Source organism: Chiloscyllium plagiosum, unplaced genomic scaffold, assembly GCF_037043375.1.
Source record: "Chiloscyllium plagiosum isolate Xiang-an unplaced genomic scaffold, Cpla_swu_hap1 HiC_scaffold_14, whole genome shotgun sequence".
NCBI lineage: Eukaryota > Metazoa > Chordata > Chondrichthyes > Orectolobiformes > Hemiscylliidae > Chiloscyllium > Chiloscyllium plagiosum.
Window position 1 is genome coordinate 119,543,166 of NW_028270152.1, and position 23,234 is coordinate 119,566,399.

A 23,234-nucleotide genomic window follows, 5' to 3' on the forward strand; every position below is an offset into this window, starting at 1 on the left:
TAATCCAGATTCGTTTGTGAACATTGGGATGATTGCTTCAGGAGTTCAATATTTGTTTCGTATGTTTTGCTTTCCTGTAGATGCTGGGTTGAAGTTCCACATTGGCTGTTCGCTCTACTGCGACACCTGGAAACGTCAATTTATTTTTGTTTTCCTCCCCTTTCGTGAATTTTACGCTGGTTAGCATAATATTGATGGTCTTGAAAGTTTCCTGTAATTTGATTCGTTTAGTGATGACAAAGGAGTAATCCACGAAGTGGACCCAAATTTTGGGTTGGTTGGACGGCAGAACCGTCTGTTCGAGTCTCTGCATTACTTCCTCTGAGAGAATACCGAACATTGGAGATCCCATGGGTATTCTGTTGGTTTGTCTGGAGGTTTTCTTTGTTTGAAGTTGAAGTGGGTGTTAAGGGATGGATTAAATAGCTTGAAGATATTGTCCTTGCTGAGGAAGTTGGTGGAGTTTGGTGTATATGTCATTAGTTCGTCTTTTGGTGTAGTCACTGTTTCAATGTCCACATTGATGTTGATCGATGTGAACAGAGCTGTTACGTCAAAGGACTTTGTCAAAGAGAAATCAATGCCCTCCAACAGAGGTCCGCCCACGAGCAGCTGGACTTCATGTACGAATGACGAACGAAGCAGCTGCTACCTAAATGTCTTAAGTAGCATCTTATTATCCATCTTAGTAAGAGGGTAAAATACAGATATCCTTGTACACCCTCGTACCAAGCGAATGGCAGAGTAAAATTGCCACAGAATGCTTCAGTAAATGATTAATGAGGCCCACAACAGACTCTATAAATTCAACAGGGACGTTTTCTACCAAAAACCTTCACACACTAATGCAAAGGGCCATGAATGGAGAGACGAAATAGAACATGCTATCGACATTAGAAAACGACAAACACAAAAAAACCCCAGAAACCTAGATCTGCAGAAAAACAAACTTACACGAGAGAAAATGAAAATGTTGGCGAGCAAGATACAGAGATACTTGCATCTAGACTAGAAGAGATTGAGATTCACAGGGAAGAGTTATTAGAAATACTGCAGAATGTGAAAATAGACAAGTCACCTGGGCCGAATGGGATCTATCCGAGGATCCTCTGGGAAGCAAGGGAAGAGTTTGCCGATCCTTTGCATTTATCTTCAAATCATCATTGTGTACAGGAATAGTGCCTGAGGATTGTAGTATAGCAAATGTGGTTCCCTTGTTCAAAAAGGGTAGTAGAGACAACCCTGGTAATTACAGACCAGTGGGTCTCACTTCGGTTGTTGGTAAATTGTTGGAAAAGGTTAAAAGAAATAGGATTTATAACCATCTAGAAAATAACAATCTGATCAGGGACAGTCACCGCGGTTTTGTGAAGGGTAGGTCGTACCTAACGAACCTTATTGACTTTTTTGACAAAGTGACGAAACAGATAGATGAGAGTAAACCGGTTGATGTGGTGTGTATGGATTTCAGCAAGGCGTTCGATAAAGTTCCCCACAGTAGGATATTATACAAAATGCAGAGGAATGGGATTGTGTGAGAAATAGCAGTTTGGATCAGCAATTGGCTTGCTGAAAGAAAACAGAGGGTTGTAGATGATGGCACATGTTCATCTTGGTGTCCAGATACTAGCGGCATACGGCAAGGGTCAGTGATGAGTCCACTGCTGTTCGTCACTTTTATAAATGACCTGGTTGAGGGCTTAGAAGAGTGGGTTAGCAAATTTGCGGACGACACTAAGGTCGGTGGAGTTGTGGATAGTGAAAAATGATGTAGTAGGTTGAAGAGAGACATAGATAGGATGCAGAGCTGGGCTGAGAGGTGGCAAATATTGTTTAATGTGGACAAGTGCGAGGTGATACACTTTGGACGGAGTCATCTGGATGCAATGTACTGGGCTAATGGTAAGATTCTTGGGAGTGCAGATGAGCAGAGAGATCTCGGTGTTCATGTACATAGATCGCTGAAAGTTGCCATCACATTGACAGGGTTGTTAAGAAGGCAAACAGTGTTTTGTCCTTTGTTAATTGTGGGATTGAGTTCCGGAACCAGGAGGTTATTCTGCAGCTGTACAAAGCTCTGGAAAGGCCACACTTGGAGTATTGTGCACAGTTCTGGTAACCGCATTATGAGAAGGATGTGGAAGCTTTGGAAAGGGTGCAGAGGAGGTTTATCAGGAGCTTGCCTGGTATGGAAGGAATGTCTTACGAGGAACGTCTGAGGGTCTTGAGGCTGTTCTCGTTCGAGGGAAGAAGGTTGAGAGGTGATTTAATAGAGACATGCAAGATAATCAGAGGGTTAGATAGGGTAGACAGGGAGAGCCTTTTTCCAAGTATGGGAACGGCAAACACAAAGGGACACAACTTTAAAGTGAGGGGAAATAGGTAGAAGACAGATGTCAGAAGTCGTTTGTTTACTCAGAGAGTAGTAAGGGTATGCAATGCTTTGCCTGCAACGGCAGTAGATTCTCCAAATGTAAGTGCATTTAAGTCGTCATTGGACAGGCATATGGACGGACGTGGAATAGTGTAGGTGGGATGGGCTTCAGATTAGTATGACAGGGCGGCGAAACATTGAAGGCCAAATGGCCCTGTAATGCAGTGTATTGAATATGTTCTATGTTCTAAAGTAACATCACAGACAACACAGATGCATGGATTTTAAGAATAAACGTATCTTACCAATCCTGAATAGACACTAAAAAGCCGTCTTAGTGAGAGGATTAAGATGTGGACAAGAACGATTTCTTAACAGCTTGAGAAACCACATTGAAAAACAGCCAAATCACAGAATATACCCAGCAAACCATCGGAGAGACAGTCACTCCAACATTAAGCAGGAAAAGAAAAGAAACACACTCAATACACAAGAAAGGAGCGCACGGAAAAAATGACAATAAAGATCAACTCATTGTTAATCTATCTGCAGAAAAAAGACGCTTGACGGTCATTTTAAATCAAAGGTCCTACATTGACAAAGCGTACACACTACTTGCCGATCCCAAAACTTAACAACACGCGCTGATAGACTCGAGAACTGAATCACAGCCCTATTTAAAAACTTGCAAAAAAATGAAACCAGACCGATCCAACAAACCACGCATCTACGGATTACACAAAATACACAAACCAGGAGACTTCTGAGACCCATAGTCTCGCTACATGGAACACCAACTTGCAGGTTGGCCAAAGAGCTGCACCAACGTCTAGAAGACTCTCGCCATTCCATCCATTCCACCCAAAACTTCCTGAAGACTGTCAAAGATAACAAGATAGAAAAGGATGAAAAATTGTCTACTTTGAATTAACCGCCCTGTTCACATCTGTCAACGTCAACCTGGACAAGGAAAGACCAACGGAGTGCAAATGAACAGAGTCCACCGTTTTCTCAGCAACACTGTTTCCTATTTCATACACAGAAACACCCCAATCTCTTTGTGCTGCAATTTTCTTTGATTTCCTCCACATTAAAGAATAGCTTGACTTCTGGCTGTCAGTGCCAGAGGACATGACCTCATGCTTAGTTTTTAGAATAAACTCCATCGGTGTATTATTTGCCCAGTCGCAGAGCTGATCTACATCCAATTTGAGTTTCCTCACATCCTTATTGCAGCAGCACTTCCCCTATATATTTGAGTCATCAGCAAACTTAGATATTTATCGCACAGAGACCCCAGCATCATCACACGTTGATAACTAATGCCATTGCAATGATATTTGTGGTAACACAGGAAATACATCATTTTATCCTGATAAGGACCTTTTACTCCGGACTCTCAGACGTATTTGTGTTAATTAATCCTCATTCCATGCTCAAATATAATCCGTCATACTGGGGGCTCCTGGCTTGTGTAGGGACCTTTATTTTGTGGTACTTGTGGATAGTCTCTTGAAACCCTAATGAACTGTCTGCAAGGATTTCGGGTAAAATGTTGCATGATCCTACAGGGCTATCATCATCCCCCTTTCTCAAAACCATGCTGATGTTGCTTAACGCTTGTCGAAATGCCCTGGAATTCATTAATAAAAAAAAAACAGATTCTCACATAATTACCTCTTTTCTGTCTCACTCTCTTGAGAAGGCATTTGCGACATGGAAGATTCTTCACTTTCGTTGGAATACTCATGCAATCTGGCCAGTTATGGAACATTTCACGCAATGCTCAGTTTGTCTGTAAACACTTCTTTTAAAAACTGCTAACTTGTCTACCCTTAGTTTCACCGTTTTATCAAAATCCTTGTTCCTGTGTGAGGGACCGTTTGAGCATTTGCCTCCCATTACCGTCTTGCTTATATCATTGAAACACACATAATTTCCCTCGTGAATAACAATGTTACGTACTGGTTTAAATTCTCCACTTTTTTTCCCCTTTAATGAATTACCGAGTCACATAGTCCAGGTGTCCCTTATATATGTTCCTGAATTTCTCGCATCCAAGGGACACATGTTAATCTTGAACGACAATAAACATCGCAAATCTGTCCTACACTAGTTCTCACCAATTTGTGATCGAGGAGAATACTTGAAAGCATTTGTGAAGTATGGGTAGTTCATCTTCTTATCGAGCCCTTCTTTTCATTTATTGTTGAGTGCTATGACATGTTTGCTTAAGAGTCTGCCGCTCTGCACCCACTGACATTCACCTGGATATATTTTCGCATCCCACATAAGATACAAAGCTGTAATTTCGAGGTCTGATTATTTTAAATCATTTGCATGTGGCTGAACAACAAATCATCTGAGATGTAGTTCAAGATTAATGTGTGACACTTGGACGCGGGAAAATCAGCAAAGTATATAAGGGACACCGGGAGTATGTGATTAACGAATTCTTTAAAGAAAAAAAAGTGGAGAATATAAACCGATGCTTATCATCTGACAAAATTCTTCCAGTTCCTGGCTCTCTGTCATTTCCGTTTGATGATTCCATATTTCAGTAGGAAGCCTCCCGCATGACTTCCTTTTCTGTCAATGACAAATTCCCCCAACTCTCATGGACAGGGCCATCAGCTGTTCCTGTCCGATATTCTGTGCTTGAGTCCTCACTCCTTCTTCTCCAGCTCACAACTATGCGAGAGATCCCCTTGTCCTCACATCCGACTGCACCAGAATCAACATTCACAGAATCATTCGACACCACTTCCAACTCCACCAGCAGGACAGCAGCATGAAACACATCTTCCCCTTCCATCTACTGTCGGGAATTCACAGGGGCCATTCCCTCTGTGAACACCCTCCATCGTGGCGAAAGAGAGGACGGCATGATGTTGGAGGTTAGAGTCGGGCAAAAGGTCCTCATCACGAATGAGGCTGTGTACCCCAAGGGTGGAGAGATAAAACGCCGATTTCCCTGCTCTTCAAATGCGGCCTGGCCGGCTGGACATTTCTAGCACTACACTTCTGACCCCTTTCACCACCCCAAACACTTTCCTACACCCCAATGGCACTTTTCATGCAATTGCAAAAGATGCAACGTTTTCGTTTTCACCGTTTCACTGTATTGTCCAAGGCCCCAAATACACCTTCTAGATCAAGCAGTATTTCACTTGTACTCTTTCAATCCAGTCCAATGTAATTTCTGCTCACAATGCAGTCTCCTTTACTTTTACGATGTCAAAAAATAAGACTGCTTCAGGTCCAAAAACCAGCTGTCTGTAAGGATAAGCCTGGCCTTCTCATTGCTTCACACTTCACTAATCTACCTTGCTCTCATGCTGACATTTCGGGCCTAAGCTGCTGCTGATTTTCAATGAAGCACAATCCAAGCTCCTCTAAGACCTCACTTTAGATTCTGGTACGTTCTAGCCTGTCAGAGTCAATATTCAAACCAAAGCATCTCAGCTTGATTCGCATTATGACTATTGTCCATTTGTCAAGCAATCTCCCACTTGGTTTCCCTTGGAAATTTTGTGGTTGAGTCTTGCTTATTTCATTCAAAAGTCAGCACGTCCTTACCCCATTCGTTCACATCCTAATTTACATTAATCTAACAGCTCTATCTCGTTCACCATAACTAAAGTCCCATTGCGTTGTGGCATTGCTCCTACACGTGCTGTATTTCCAGTCATCTAACCCCCCACCTATGTGAAGATATTGAAAAGCCAAATTTACAATCCTTTTCAGTTGTGAAGAAGTGTCACACTGGATGTGAAATATTCAATGTGTTTCGCTGGCTGCACAGATGCTGCCAGACTTGCTGAGTTTCTCGAGACAGCAAGAGGCACAGCTCACCTTTTAAATTAAACAAATTACGATGGGTATTCGAAATGAAAATAAAAATAGCTGGAGAAAATAAAAGCGAAAATGAATCGTCTCTGGAACTTAAAAACATAGTCTGCTTTGACTCCACAGATGCGGCCAAACTTGCTTCCGTTCTCCAACAATTGCTTCTGTTGAACAAGTTTGAAAGGCGTGCGTCAAAGCCCCTGAAACACCCTGTTCGACATCGAGTGTCATACAATGTGAAGTGAGCGATAACGCAAGATGCACAAATTCATTGATACTGAAACGACACAAGTCTGGTATTACTGACATCACAGAGCTCGTAATCACAGACAAGGAGAGAAACAGAGATAAATGCATTCACATTAAACACAGAAGATGCGCCTCCTGGAAGGTAACTGATTCAGATAATATGCAAAAGGCTTTTGAGAAATGAATTTCATTGGAGGCGTGACACCATGGCGAGTCCCTAACAGAATGAGAAAATCAAAATAACCACATCAGAAACCAGAGTGGTTCACTGAGCTCACACTGTGCTATGCGTCTGGAGTCACATATCGGCCAGAACAAGTAAGAAAGTGTAGTTTACATTCCTAATGGGCATTAATGATGCAGATAGATTTTTCATATTGTGAGCATTTGTTACATTATTTACTCAAGATTCCAAATATTTGTTGGATTTGAATTCCGACACCTTCCCTGCCAAGATATGAACCCAGGTATCCAGGACCACACATCAGTGCCTTAATTTACAACCTACCAGTCGTACAACTCGCCAATTGCTTATCCGTAAAAAGAACTGAAAAGCCCAGCACATCAGTTTGTAAGACAATGTTGCAGTGTTGAAACCGTTTACAACCAGAAGTGTTGTGTGGATGATGTCGACAAAATCACAGTTGGCAGTTTTCGATTAGATTCTCTGCACATGGCGTCAGCAACAGCGGTACAGGAGATATGGCAAAGGCAATGGGCCTTGACAACATTCCTGCAACAGAACTGAAGACCTGTGCTGTAAAACAAGCTGTCTCATTCCAGCTCCAATTTTGACATGGACCTGGCATTGTGAAAAAAGGTCAACCATTTCCAGGACACTCAGAGTAGAATAATTACAATCTGAATAGTTGCCACGTCCTCAGTCTCATCACGATAGTCAAATTGGTGGGAGTTCTTTTGACCAAGCTATCAAGCAGCACAGAAAGTACCAGTTCAGCGTGGTGTTCAATAGTCTTCCATTGTGGTTCTGTTCGCCGAACTGGGAATTTGTGTTGCAGATGTTTCGTCCCCTGTCTAGGTGACATCCTCAGTGCTTGGGAGCCTCCTGTGAAGCGCTTCTGTGATGTTTCCTCAGGCATTTATAGTGCTAAATATTCAGGAGAAAACATCACAGAAGCGCTTCACAGGAGGCTCCCAAGCACTGAGGATGTTACCAAGACAGGGGACGAAACGTCTGCAACACAAATTCCCAGATCGGCGAACAGAACCACAACAACGAGCACCCGAGCTACAAATATTCTCCCAAACTTCAAATAGTTTTCCATGTGGAGATGTTGCTTTTGTGGAAATGTCACTGGACTACACAAGGCTAATACTCTGGAGGTTGGTAGAAGTTCAAAACAATTAATAAAACATCGCGATCTGAGATCTGGTATCGGTAATCGTAACTTTGAAGCCAATGTCGATTGTAAGCACCAAAGCCCATCCCCAGTGTGATGTCAGGATGCAGTACTACATTGTTTTCCTGGTCTTGTCTGAAAGTGACTCCAGACACACAGACATGTGATAAACTCTTCAATGGTCTCTGATACAGCTGAGCAAGGTACTCAATTCTATCAAACTGCTCCGAGGTCGAAAATGATTAAACACAGCACCAGCTTCTGTATCAGAAGAGGGAACGTGAAACACCTTCATGTTGATCCTGCAGAGCTTTCCTTCCGTACATCTGAGAGTTTGTGACAACACGTACAGAGCTATCCAACAGACTGCACAGAAACAGAGGACAAGGGATAGGCCATTGAAGACATTGAACAAATACCATTCTAGTCCATGGCCGAAATTGTCTTCAATGCATTTTTCTCACACATTGTACGCATCGTTTAACTTGATCTTCTCACACAAGGAAGTTATCAATTATTGACCATTCGAAGCATTTAAAGTAGGAACTGCAGGCATCCTTTCAGGACATGATTCTTCTATCCCGTTCAATCTAACTAAGCCTGACAAATTATTTCCACACCATACACCTGCAATTTCGCAATCCCTTTCGGGTCTCGAATCCCTAGTTAATTCAGTGCCTTGGTTTCACAGCCTAATGTGGAAGACAATTTAACAGGTTTACCAACGTCTGAATACTGACCTTTACTCTCAACACAATGCAGAGTGGCTTGCCTGTACCGTATACTCTGTTTCATTGTCTTAGACATTCCAGCCAGGGAGATTACTATCCCTGCTTCCAATCTGTCTCACCCTGTGAGCATGTTACATGTTTCATTGAGATCCCCTCTCACATTATTCGAAAACCCATGTCATACAACTCCATTCGACTCAAACCCTGATGTCACAACAAACCTGTCATCTCAAAGATCAGTCTGGTCATCTTTCTCTGACCTCCCACAATGTCAAGTTTTCCTTTTATTAGGTAAGGAGTCCAATGCTGCACAATGCTGCACAATGCTTGACATGTGGTCTCACCACCGCCGTGTACAGTTGCAGGAAGACATCCTTACTCCCGAACTCAAATTCCCCTTATAATGAACGTGAGCACACCATTAACGTTCAGACTTGCATTCTGTTCCGGTAATAATGCTTTCAGTGACCTCTGTACCAGGAGTTCCAGATCATTTTCAGTGTTACGGTTGCCCACTTGTTGGTCGATGTATACTGGTCAGCCAATGCCTTTTAAATTGGTAGACTGCCGTTCTCTATTTTCCACCAAAGTGCCCAAAGTTACAGCTATCCACATTGCACTTCATCTTCCACGTGTTCGCCAATTGACTCCACTTGTTAAATCACCTTGAAGTTCCTTTAAATTCTTCTCACCAACTCACAATCCAAATTCATATAGTGCCATCAGCAGATTTGGGAATATTGCATTTGATTCCCTCAACCAAATGTTGGTGATGTTTCAGGAATAGCTAGGGCCCAGGCACCAATCCCTGTCATATCACATGTGCCTTCACCTCCAAAAAAAACAATATTTTATTCCTCCTTCCTGATTCCTGCCAGCCGTACAATTCTACAACTATGTCGAAATATTAACAGATGATATTAATATCATTAACAGATGTTACATTGTACAATAGGCTTCGGCCTATTCAAATGTCATTCTGAAAATCCAAATGTATTTCATTCTTTGCTTCTCCGTGATGTACCTACCAGTCAGTCTCTCAGATATGATTCCCATTTTGTAAAACTGCTTTAACTTGTCTATACCTATTAGTATCATTCTATCCCCTCCCTCTCACCAGGATTGGTTTCCCTAGTATTGCAGAGAACGTTTTTGTTTTCTTTTGTTTTGCATCTTCTTTGAAGACAGGACTGAAGCAGTTGCTCCATAGTTCTGCCATTTCCCCGTTCTCCATTCTCCATTCTCTGATTTCAGTCTGAAAAGAAGCTGCACTTGTTTTCTCTTGACTTTCCCATTGGCAGCCCCTTCTTATAACACTTCTTAATGCACTGTTTAGCCACGTATCAATTCCTGTCTTAAGATTCTCAAGGATTACCAGAGGAACCTTATCAAATGCCTTGCTGAAATGAATGAGTCTCATGGTAGACTTATTTTTCAAGTCAGAATGTATGGAATGCAAGGAGATTTGGCTATCTGGATTCAGAATAGATTGGGTGACGGATGGCAGAGTGGTTGCAGATGGAAATTGTTCTGCCTGAAGGTCAGTGACGAGTGGGGTCCGACAGGGCTCTATTCTTGGGCCTCTGCTCTTTGTAGTTTTTGTAAATGACTTAGATGATGAGGCTGAGTGGTGGGTTATTAAATTTGCAGATAACACAAAGGTTGGAGGTGTCGTTGATAGCGTTGAGGGCTTTTCCATTCTAGATCCCGACATTGACAGGATGCAGACCTGGGCCGAGAAATGGTAGATGGATTCACCCTGGATAAATACGAAGTGATGATTTTGGAAGTTCGAACTCGAATGTTGAATTTTGGATTAAAGACAGAATTCTTGGCAGTGTGCAGCAACAGAGGGATTTAGATGTGCGAGTACATGGTTCTCTCAAAGTCGGCATCAAAGTGAATAGGGTTGTTTAGAAAGCACATGGTGTTTTGGCTTTCATTAAAAGGGGAATAAAGTTTACGATCCACGCAGTTTTGCTACAGCTCTACAAGTCCCTGGTGAGACCACACATGGAGTATTGTGTCCAGCTCTGTTCAGCCTACTATAGGAAAGAAAGATACAGACTTTGGAGAGGTTGCAAAGAATGTTTGCCAGCATGCTGCCTGGACAGGATGACTTGTCTTATGAAGAGAGGGTGAATAAGCTCGGACTTTTCTCCCTGGAGAGAAGGAAGAAGAGAGGAGACCTGATCGAGGGAGACAAGATAATGAAAGGAATAGATCGTCAATAGTCAGATACCTTTCCCTGGGGCCGGACTGACTGGTACAAGGATTCATTGTTTAAGATATTTGGAGAAAGGTATAGAGGAGACGACAGAGGGAGGTTCTTTACGCAGAGAGTTGTGAATGCATTGCCTAGGGCGGTCGTGGATGCAGAATCATAAAGGATATTTCAACGACTGCTGGACATGCGCGTGGATATCAGTGAGTTGAGGGTGCATAGGTTAAATTATTACATTTTGCATTAGGATTAAATCCCGGCACAGCATCGTGGGCCTAAGGGCCTGTTCTGTGCTGTACGTTTCTATGGTATACATTCTCCATGTTCGACGATTGACCTCCCAAAATCGGACAATCACAGAGCCATAAACTATGTATCATCAGAAATAAAGCATGGTCTACATTACTCCCACTTTGCGACACGTCGCCCGTAGCTGTGAATGCTTTTTTACTTCAAGTGCCTGTCCAAGTGCGTTTTTAACGATTCTGACGTTACCGTGGTAATGCTTCTCTCAGGACATCTATTCCACCCTTTGTTGGAAAAACAACCATCAAAACCTGTCTAAAACAGAAAACGCTTCACTTCTAATGTGTGCTTCCTTTTTTTTTATCTAACCACAAAAAAAAGCAGCTCGGATATATCCAGTCTGTCTATGCCCCTTGTAATCTTATCTTTCTGAAGCACGTCCCCCTCAGGCTACTCTGCTCGAAAGCCAACAATCCGAGCTTCTAAGCCTCTCTTCATAGGTGATATGCTGCATCTCAGGGAACATGCCTGTTCATCCCTTCTGCACCCCTCCCATGCATTTTCATTCTTCTTGTTGTATGGCGCCCAAAACAGCACACAGCATTCCACCTGTGGGGAAATAAAATTCTATTTAGCTCTTACTCTCTGTGCTGAAATGAATAAAGGCTAGATCCACAGTCCTGTGGGCCTTCTCAGATGAATTATTATCCTGTTCAGTCACAATCAGGGATCTGTGGTAAAGCACACTCTGGGCTTTCAATGGTGCTGCCCTTCTTTGAGGATTCCCCTGTCTGGTTCCGATTCCCAAAGTGCATCTCCTCATATTCATAGGGTTACATTCCATTGACCTGCCCACCCTGACCTATCCATCCATATCTTTCAGTAACAGAAGACAGTCCTCTTCACTGCCAACCACATGGGAATTTTTTATATTAAGCTCAAACTTACATGTCTCACTCAACCCATCCCCATCCACCCTCCAATTTATATCATTGATGATTACTGTGAATAATAAGCGACACAACACTTATCCCTGTCTCCTGCTACTGAGAAGATTTTGTGTGTAACTTGTCTTGAAACTCTATGGGGCTTTATCAAAGGTATTGCTGACAACACATATAAACGAACACCTCCAAAAAAAAAACAATAACATTTATTAGGCATGACGTCCTTCGAATGACGTCATGCTGATTATTCCTGATTCTGCATTGCCGATCCAAGTGGAGAACATTGTTCTCCTTTTCTGGTTTCTCCAGTAGTTTCCCTAACACTGATCTGATATTCATTGGTCTATACTTCCCTGTTGTATCTCCACCACCCTTCATCTAAAGGGTGTTCTCTATTCCTCTGGCACATCCCCTGTGACCAGATTCTACTTAAACGTTTGAGCATAGAACATTGACCATTGAACATTACAGCACAGTACAGGAATTTCAGCCCTCCATGTTTTGATGACCTTATATCTTTCTCTCAGATTAAACGGAGCCAGCCACCCTTCATTTTACTATCTTCCATGTACCGATCCAGTACTCGTTTAAAGTATTCTCATGTATCTGACTCTACTAATACTGTGGTCAGTGCATTCCACGAGCACAAACCTCACTGTGCAGGAAACGACATCAGGCATCTCCCCAAAACCCTCCTCCAAAAACAAGAAAATGATGTCCCAATATGATAGCCATTTACACCACGGGCAAAAGTCTCTGGCTATTCACTCCATCTATGCCTGTGCTGTACCTCTATCAAATCACCTCTCATCCTTCTGATTTTTCCTTGAGTAAAGCCCTCGCTCCCTGAACATATCTTTTGAAGACATGTCTTCCAGTCCAGGCAGCATCCTGGTAAGTGTCATGGCCTTTCCTTTCTTGTATCCCACAGCAGCATGGGATAAAACTCACCAAGTACTGAGGATTTGTTTAATTTTAGACGAGGCAAAAGCAATCATTCCTGCTCGCATTTTATGTAAATGTGTTTAAGAGCTTCACAGTCAATCTTCTCGAATTCTTGACATGCATCATCCTTCTCCATAACAAACCAGGGGTGAAGCTTTCATGTAACAATGTAACAATGTTTACGAGCTTCACACATAGATTGCCTGTTTAGTTTCTATTGGACAGTAATTGTTCCCTGGTAATATTTTGCTAGTTGCTGCAATTCTGAATAATCCTGGGATGCCGCCGAACTTTGCGTGCTTGCACTTTTTCATGTTCCGGAGTTAGTCAGTCCCCACTGGCGTGAATTTTCAATGTTTCACTGCGATCACCTCTCATTCGTTGAAACTCCACTGAACACAGACGGAGAATCATCGGACAATCTTCGAATCTGCAGCATTAAACTGGAGAATACCCATTCAGTATATGTGATCAGTATATACTTGCTTATATCAGAAAATCATGACTGCACACAATGCTACAGCTTCCCTCTCACCAACACTCTGTGAAACTGGCGCAGGATCTTTTTACTTCTTGTGGAAACAAAGTACTGCAGATACTGGAATCTGTACTGAAAAGAAAACAATTGCCGGAGAGCTCATCAGGGCAGGCAGCATAATTGGAGAGACAGCAAGCTGACGTTGAGTCGAGATGACTCTTCATCATCTATCTCGTGATGCCCATTAAATGAAGAAAATCTGAATTTTACAAACTCTGTTTGCATAGGTTCCTCTCAATATCATTTGCTTAAAATTTTTTCTAAGAACTCACTGTGTGAACTCCCTAAAAATGTCCCCCGAGCATTCAACTATACCACATCCACAAGTTCTTATTTGTTAATGTCTACAAGAGATATCTTCAAAGAAGAAGAATGTAAACTATGACGTCCCTTTCATTAACAGTCAATCATTCCCTTGAAGTTTGCTTTCATTTTCTCAGTGAAAGTGAGGACTGCAGATGCTTGAGAGTCAGAGCCGAAAAGTGTGACATTGGAACAGCACAGCTGGCCAGGCAGTAACGGAGGAGGAGGCGAGTCGAAGTTTCGGGCAGAGGGCCTTCATCAGGAATATGGGATGGAAGCAGAACGAGGCTGACAGGCCATCTTTACCTACCACCGCGTCCATCTTCTGTCCCACCTGCCTTCTCCACCAGTCACTGTCACTTCCCACTGTATCAACCCATCACCTTCCTAGCTACCTTAGCCCAGCTTCATCCCCACACCCTATTTTTCACAGCCTCTGGACATCGCACCGCCCACATTCCAGATGAAGTAATTATGGCCGAAACGTCATCCCTCCTGCTACTTGGATGCTGCATGACCTCCCTTACTTTTCCAGTGCCTCACAGTTCTCCGAGCACTGAGTGTCCCATATCGCATTTTTAAGTAATAGATCCCAACACATTCCCTCATGTAGATGACAAGATAACTAGTCTGTAGTTCTCGACTCAACCTTTCCTCCCCTTTTAAATCTATTAGAATGCGATTATACCCTTATAGTTTTAACTTGGAAGAATGCATGATCTTCCAGGCATTCAATAAGTCGATTTCTGCTTGCTCTGATATTCCGGTATCAAGTGTGTGTTGTCCATCAGACTTATCAAAACTCAATAAAGTTTTGTTTCCAATTACTACCTCGTCACTGGCATAAATGATTGCGTTTTAGTTACACATGTTCCTGGGTCATACGTTATTCATGGGAGATTTTCTAAATCTTCCTCCATGAATAAAATACAATTAACTGTTTAGTTTTTCTGTCATTTTTTGTTCATTTAAAAACAATACCCTGTCCGCACATTCACTGTTCCACATATGATCTTGCTTTTATTTTCCTTTCAAGAATTGTTAGAAGCTTTACGCCAGTCTTTATGCTTCTTGTTATTCTGCATCATTGTTTTCTTTTCTTTGATTTCCTTCTCAGTTTATTGACCCTTCTTTGTTGTGTCCCAAATTCGCTGATTCAACAATACATGGAATTTTTCTGAGCCACTTCCTTTGATCTAATAAAATGTTAAGCTTTTATTGTTAACCATCTTTCCGTTACCTTTCTCTTTTGCTATTTGCACCCTGAGGAGATGTACGCATACTTCATACTCTGGAGTGATTCTGCAAGTAACAGTTATTGTCTGGCTTTTTGAAATCTATTTCATGTACATTTTCAGTTCATTTGAAGCCATCACCTTCTTCATTCTTTCCTGGCTTCCGTGACTTAGGCACTTCCAATTGAAAATAAAACAATCAGTTTTCTGTTCAGACGTTGGGCCCTTGAAGACAGAAACAGGGGAATATATTACGGGGAAGAAAGAAGAATTGAATTGGTACTTCAAAACTGTGTTCACTGGAGTACACACAAGCCATTTCCCTGAGGTAACAGTGGCTGAAGGACCTGAAGTTAAGGGAATTTATATTTGCCAGGAATTGGTGTTGGAGAGACTGTTGGTCTGAAGGTTGATACGTCCTCGGTGCATGATGGTCTACATCCCAGGGACTCAAGGAGGTGGCGCGAGAAATCGCGGATGCGTTGGTGATTATTTTCCAGAGTTCGATAGATTCGGGATCAGTACTTGCGGATTGGAGGGTGGCAAATGTCGTACCATTTTTTAAGAAAGGCGGGAGAGAGTAAAAACGAAATTATAGACCAGTTAGTCTGACCTCAGTGGTGGGAAAGATGCTAGAGTCTATTATAAAGGATGAAATTACGACACAGCTGATTAGTAGCAGCGGGATAGGTCAGAATCAGCATGGATTTATGAAGGGGAAATCATGCTTGATTAATCTTCTGGAATTTTTTGAGGATGTAACTCTGAAGATGGTCGAGGGAGATCCAGAAGATGTAGTGTACCTGGACTTTCAAAAAGGGTTAGGTAAAATCCCACGTAGTAGGTTAGTGAGCAAACTTAGGGCGCATGGTATTAGGGGCAAATTACGAACTTGGATTGAAAGTTGGTTGGCTGACAGGAAACAAACGGTTCAATTTCGGAATGGCAGGCAGTGACCAGTGGGGTACCGCAGGGATCAGTGCTGGGACCACAGCTTTTTACAATATATATTAATGATATAGAAGATGGTATTAGTAATAACATTAGCAAATTTGCTGATGATACTAAGCTGGGTGGCAGGGTGAAATGTTAGGAGGATGTTAGGAGATTACAGGGTGACCTGGTCAGTTTAGGTGAGTATTCAGATGCAGTGTAGTGTGTATGGTTATCCACTTTGGTGGCAAGAACAGGAAGGCAGATTATTACAGTACAAAGAGATCTGGGTGTTCTTGTACACCAGTCAATGAAGGTGAGCATGCAGATACAGCAGGTAATGGAGAAGGTGATTAGAATGCTGGCCTTTATAACAAGATGAATTGAATATAGAAGCAAAGAGGTGAGTCAGCAGCTGTATAGGCCCTGGTAACACCACACCTGGAGTATTGTGTGCGGTTCTGGTCTCCAAAATTGAGGAAAGACATTCTGGCTATTGAGGGAGTGCAGCCTAGGTTCACAAGGTCAATTCCTGGAATGGCGAGACTACCTTCCGCTGAAAGACTGGAGATTCTGGGCTTGCATACCATTGAGTTGAGAAGACTGAGAGGGGATCTGATTGAGACATATAAGATTATTGAATGATTGGACAATCTGGAGGCAGGAAACATGTTTCTGCTGAAGGGTGAGTGCCGAACCAGAGGACACAGCTTAAAACTATGGGGTAGACTAGTTAGGGTAGAGATGAGGAGAAACGTCTTCACCCAGAGAGTGGTAGTTGTGTGGAATGCTCTGTCTCAGAGGGCAGTGGAGGCCTAGTCTCTGGATTCATTTAAGAAAGAGTTGGACAGAGCTCTCAAGGATAGTAGAATCAAGGGTTATGGAGATAAAGCAGGAACAGGATACTGATTAAGGATGATCAGCTATGATCATATTGAATGGTGGTGCAGGGTCGAAGGGCAGAATGGCCTACTCCTGCAACTATTGTCTATTGTCTATTGTTATGCCAAATTAACTATTCCCAATATCTCCTTTACAGCAAGGTTTTCAATTCGCTCTTTTGATCATGCAATACCAATTCCAAAACAGCCTGATCTGAAACTTGGTGCTCAACATCATGTTAAAGGAAACCATTTCACCCATGCTCGTGATATCCATTTCTCCGCGCATTAGCATTCCCTTGGTTTAATGCAGGTTTGACGCAGATTGAATTGCTTCGTGATTTCTGCAGTGCCCAGAATCTGTTAGATCTAATTTCCTATTTTATAACATGCCCAACATTCACATTGCAGTGTTTGCTTTAATACATAACTTTGCTCCATGTTTGCGTCTTCATACTGATCCTAATCTCCACCTTAGCAGATTCAGTGGAATCTGAGTGACGCGGGCTCTGGGAGATTAATAGTAGATTCATGCAAGGTGTTTGGCAAGGTTGATCTCAGCATTGATATCATGTTGCAACATCTTATCTCTTCTTCTTAAGTGTCATTGTGACGTTTTTTACCTGATCGCCTGTTACTCTGGAGGAGTGGGGGAGGACAATGATCTTTCAACAACAGTGTCTGTTCCCCCAAACAGCGGAGATTGCTGTAATCTATGAGAACCTTTCAGCAGGCTGGCAAAGTGTTACTGCTACTGTACATGATCGTAATGGGTCACTATTGGATCAGTTTGTACAGATTTAACAGCCTCACTCATTACAGGGGATTAGAATTAACTCAGAGGTTATTCTGAAAGTACTATATTCATCATAGAATCACGACAGTTTGGAAGGAGGCTATTTGACCCATCTACTTCACACTAATCCTCCACAGCACACTCACACCCTACACAATCTCTGTCATTCTGCATTTTGCATAGTTAATGTGGGCGGCACGGTGGCACAGTGGTTAGTACTGCTGCCTCACAGCGCCAGAGACCCGGGTTCAATTCCCGCCTCAGGCGACTGACTGTGTGGAGTTTGCACATTCTCCCCGTGGCTGCGTGGGTTTCCTCCGGGTGCTCCGGTTTCCTCCCACAGTGCAGGTTAGTGAATTGGCCATGCTAAATTGCCCATAGTGTTAGGTAAGGGGTAAATGTAGGCGTATGGGTGGTTTGCACTTCGGCGGGTCGGTGTGGACTTGTGGGGCCGAAGGTCCTGTTTCCACACTGTAATGTAATGTACCCAGTCTGCACGTCCCCGATGTTTTAGATAATTGATCTTGGCCAATCCACCTCGACTGGTCATCTTGGGACTGTGGGAGAAAACTGGAAAACCTTGCAGAAACCCATGCAGACAAGACCAGAATATGCAAACTCCACACAGACAGTGATGCCTGACTGGAACTGAACTCAGGTCTCTGACATTGCGAGGCATCAGAGCGAACCACCACGCTACCCTGTGTGGTCGAAGGAACTCTCGTGCACATCGAAGCATTAGCAAAGCCTTGTTTCTGCCCAGTATCGGAAAGGGAACTTTCCAATATGAAGTGAATGTGATAATTTCATATTCTGACGCTTCTGTGCTGTCACGCATCATATATCGATTTACACAAAACAGGTTTTTTTTTGCGTTCAACTTGAACAGAACTCACCCGTAACAAGATGCAACTTAACACCTTAACACTTATAAGTGGTAGCAATACGATACAAACCCACACTTACTTTGATACAAAGCCTAAATCCAGCACCTTAGCCAACTCAGCCACATGACCAAATTGAACTGAATCCATGAGTGAAATTTGCTCCCAGCTCCTGAGGGTTTTGCTGTATCTCTCGCAGCACAAGGAAGTGATAAATCCAGTGAGCCAAAATTCTCTGTCAAGCCCAGGTAACAGGAATGGGAACACTGTTTCCTTTAAACACGGGAATCACGTTCAGTCAATGTCTGTCTCCTTCTACATCACCAAGTGGAATCAACATCCTAATGGAACAGCAAGATGGGGTTGAGAGAAGTTTAAGCAAGAACTGGTTCATGTGACCTGTCGGCACCTCTAAGATTTAAACCCTGGATATCTTTGTTTAACGAGATGGCACTTTAAACAACTAAGGCACACGTCATATTAACGGATGAGAGAGAGAGATGGGCAGGTTGATGGAACACCTATTAAAATTTACAAGGATAACAGGATTTGTTTTAAAGCTCACCAATAGAAAGCAATTACATGGCAAATTGAGGAGTCCAATTCAGATATCGGGCCTGGAACAATAGAACAGCAAGAGAAACGTCTTCAAACCTGTTGTAGCAGATAAGGAGGATGCTATTCAATTCCTGTATCCTCATATACTGTTTCAGATAGAAGACAATTAGTCCATCGATACAACACCATAGGACCCATAATTGACCATGCAGCACCTGTATCGTGTTACACAACAGAAGAATGAGACTATTCAGCCTTCTCAATGATGAAAAACTATAATTGGAAGAAGCCACAAAGTGAGGGGAAATTGTCAGTTTGGAGCAAGGCTATTTCGCCCATTGAGTGTGTTGCACAAGAACAGCAGAAAGACGTGAAGCTTGTTGAGTTTTTTTCACGTAAACATAAGGAGGTAATTCAATCGCATTTCTGTTGAATTGGACCAGGAGCAAAACAGTCACTTTCTGAAACTCATTTCAGCGATGTCGGAGGAGACTGTTCAGGATCTCGAGCCTGTTCTCGACGTTTTTGAGAAGTCACTTGCGCCTCTTGAAACGTTGCACCATAGCAGGACGATTCTGTAAATCCCCAAAAGTCTCCACAACAACACGAGGAGAGCATTCAGATCTTGAGCGGCTTAGTCAGGAAAAGGAGCAGGACATTCAGAGCATCGAGACTATAATTTTCGAAACACCCGCAGTACATTCAACAAATGAAGTAAACCAGGACAAAAATGAATCCATTCAGCCAGTCATGCCTGTACCCAGCAATCGGAGCAGATCTTTGAGCGTTTTGCGTCTGTTACACGGGAAATTATTTGGGAACGTAGAGGTTATAGAAATGTAAGCACTTAGAATAACCAGCCATACAAGGGGATATAAAGTAGAGAGCAAACTATTGGAATTGATGCTGTTGTTGAAACCTGTTATTAAAAGATTAATAATAGGGGATTGTCAAAGTCCAAGTAAAGTCCATTACAGTCAATATGATTTTAAGAAGGATAAGTCGAGTATGAATTGTTTGCCAAGTTTATACATAAATGTGTCAAACAAAATGGAGAAAAGGCATCTTATAGATATATTGTAATTGGACATCCAGATGGCATTGGCATAAGGTGCACCACGAATTATGGCCATGCAATACAAGCACCTGCCGGCTTAAAAAAAAATTGGTTGGACAGATGATTGGCTAACCAATGAATGCCGTGCTATGGAGGTAACAGTGTTGGATTGGCTTGGACAAGGTCAAAAAAAATCACACTACACTAGGTTATAGTCCAAAGGGAATTTTTTCAAAACACTAGCCTTTCGAGCGCTGCAGCTTCGTCAGGCGTTAGTGAAAATGAAGACCAGAGAGAGATAATTTATGAGGAAAAGATCAAAATGTCATGCAACTTATGCACATAGATTCAATACATGTAAGATGGCTCTAACATCTTTAGTCAGTGAGAATGGAGGTGAAGGGCTTGATACAGCAGTATTCAAATTTCAGACTTTATGTCAAATCACTGCCTGGAGATAACTTAAGGCATTATCGATGTAAAGGAGGGGACCCTTCTGGTCAGGTCATGTATTTTAGGCGTGTGGAGGTTTTGAGTCTGTCTGTGTTTTCAACTGGTGCCATACCCGTTTTATTTCCAAGTAGGACTTCATAAAATGTCACACTATCTGATGTCCATATATTTTATGGTCTTAAACAAAATATAATCTATCTGCAAATACAAATCAGCAAATATATATTCACACCAAATATTTGAATACATGGGCTTGTGTGCGTGTCTGAGAGAGTATAAGTGTGAGCTTGTGAAAGAGGGAGAGTGAGAGTGTGTCTATTTAAGACACAGACAGATACAGCAGAGCCCTCTCCCCACACGCACTCACTCCATTGTTTCAGAACTTCGCCTCGCAGCACCTCTGCTTCACTTGTTCATATTGCCGACCCAGATGGTGTAAGTACGGTCCACATGCGCCGTCCAGAATTGAGTTACAAAATGCTCAGTTCCCCGTGATCGTCTGAGGCAAATTATAGCACAACCTCGAACAGACAATCCCCAGCACCTCCATTAACGTTTCAATAGCAAAAGTCAGCCAGAAGCCCCTCAGCTTCAAGTTAGATGCCTTGTCCTGTACAATAATACTTGGGGTCATCCCCGTTACTGACTGCACGATCAGCTGGGAGGGACCAACAAAGGCGTTCAGAGGACTGGCACAGAACAAGTTTCAAAGATGTGACTCAGATACTATGACCAGGGAAAAATACAGAGGGACAGGAGACTCACGAAAAGATAGAAACAAACAATTCATTAACTGAGAACATGTTGTGGAAATATAGCGGAAAGAAAGGCAAAAGTGTTATGCTTTGGACGGTTTAATTCAAAAGAATGAGAACATTGAAAAACGGCTTTGCCAGGTCAACTGACATGGCACGTCACATCACATTCTGAAACTGCCTCACAGAACCAGCCCAGGCAGTAGAAACTGAGACAAGGTAACAGACAAGCACAGACAGCTGTGCAGACGGTGCTCGTGCATTGGTCAGTAAACCAAGCTTGTGTCCAACATTGGAAGTATTTCAAACCTGTGTCAGTATATTGCTGTGAGCCGTGAACTAGATATCTGCTGAACAAGTGAAGATTTGCAGTAATTGGGGTTCCCGCAAATTTATTTCTGTATCTGTACGTACCAGCTCAAGGAAAGGTTCTATATGTGTGCTTGCATCTGTATCTGAGGCGGTGGTCGATGTGAAAGTCATTGTGGGACAAAGTACACCCATGGAGGAAATCCATTTTAATATGAGTAACTGGAAGGGGTGATGTCATGTTTGTTAATATTAAAATAATGGCATTACGAATCCCAATAGCAATATAAGTCACTGCGCACAAGATGGATCAAATTTCGGTGCGATTTCAGATACGAGCCATGGAGTGTCAACCCAGATTTGCTTCTTCAGGTTTGATGCTGGAATTGTCAGCAGCAGATTATTGACATCAGTAAGACTGTATTTCATAGGTCAATGTCCCAGATAGGCTGAGCCAGTGAAATATATTCTGGAGTTGTTATGAATGACAATTAGAATGGTGAGTTATGGTAGCAGGAATCAGTTCATGGTCAAAGCGATCACCACAGCTGCACATTGTCTCTTTCAGGCTCAGATATTGGCTCGAAATTGGAGTGAGATTAAGAAAATGATGTTTGTAATCAGAACAGAAGAGACTAATCTCCACATTCACAATATTCAAATAACAGGGGCAGTGATACAATGAATTGTGGTTCACAGCTGAAACTGAAGGATCAACATAGAGACACACAAGGGACTCTGCCAGAAGGAAAGAGAGAGAGAGAGAGAGAGCATTAACAATTTGACTGATGTAGATAGTTTGTGGAGTGAATATCTGGATTCAGACTCTCAACTGGTACAATAGCAGCAGCAAGGAGAGTCGAGTAAATGAAAATAACAGTATTGTGTTCACAAACGGTGTATGTAATTAATAACTGAAAAGTAAGACTTACCAGGGACACCAACGATAGCCAGGATTGGATAATAAATATATTGGATAATGTTAAGTACATATGTAATTCGCCCTGACAATGGCAAATAATCGTAATATGTAGGGAGAGCCCAAATATTCCACGATAAATCCCTGTCCACTGTTGCAATATTCCGGTGTAATGTACTCAGATTCTGATCCATTGTTGGAACATTCCCGTGTAATGCTATAAGATTCTGATCTGTCCTTCCCCTCTCCCTGGAGCTGCTGATTCCTGCTCGTGCTTTAGTGGCTCTTACTCATTTTTTGGTATAACACTGTGAATGGAGAGCAGTTTTCATTAAAAGATGTAAACCCTCCACTGGGATAATTTGAATCCATGGAGGCTCTCATTAATCACAGTCACTGTACAAACAGTTTCAGTTAACCTCTTCCTTTCATCACTTTTCAATGCCCTAATAAAAGGTAACATTTACTGAGAGGGTATGGATGGAATGAATGAGAGTTTTTGAAGGATGGACCATAAATCTTTCAATGTTTTTAATCCTTCTTGCTTGTATTGGGGAATAGTGCCATGCCACTGCAGAGTGGTGCATTTTCCACCCTGTTTATACGAGACCAGCGGCAGAACGTGACTGATTGGAAAATTAACAGTGATCATAAATCACGGTAGCAATATTTATGGCCTATGGACAT

The 23,234-nt window shown here is 42.4% G+C and overlaps 1 protein-coding gene across 1 annotated transcript in view; it reads right to left on the bottom strand.

Annotated features, from left to right (window-relative positions):
• Positions 1–22,741, bottom strand: part of LOC148148197 (putative G protein-coupled receptor 139) — a 34,472-nt gene extending 11,731 nt beyond the window's left edge. Inside the window, exon 1 of the mRNA XM_087994016.1 lies at positions 22,561–22,741. Coding sequence (XP_087850142.1) covers positions 22,561–22,741 — 181 coding nt within the window. The remainder of the gene's footprint in view (positions 1–22,560) is intronic.
• Positions 22,742–23,234: the final 493 nt, after the last annotated feature.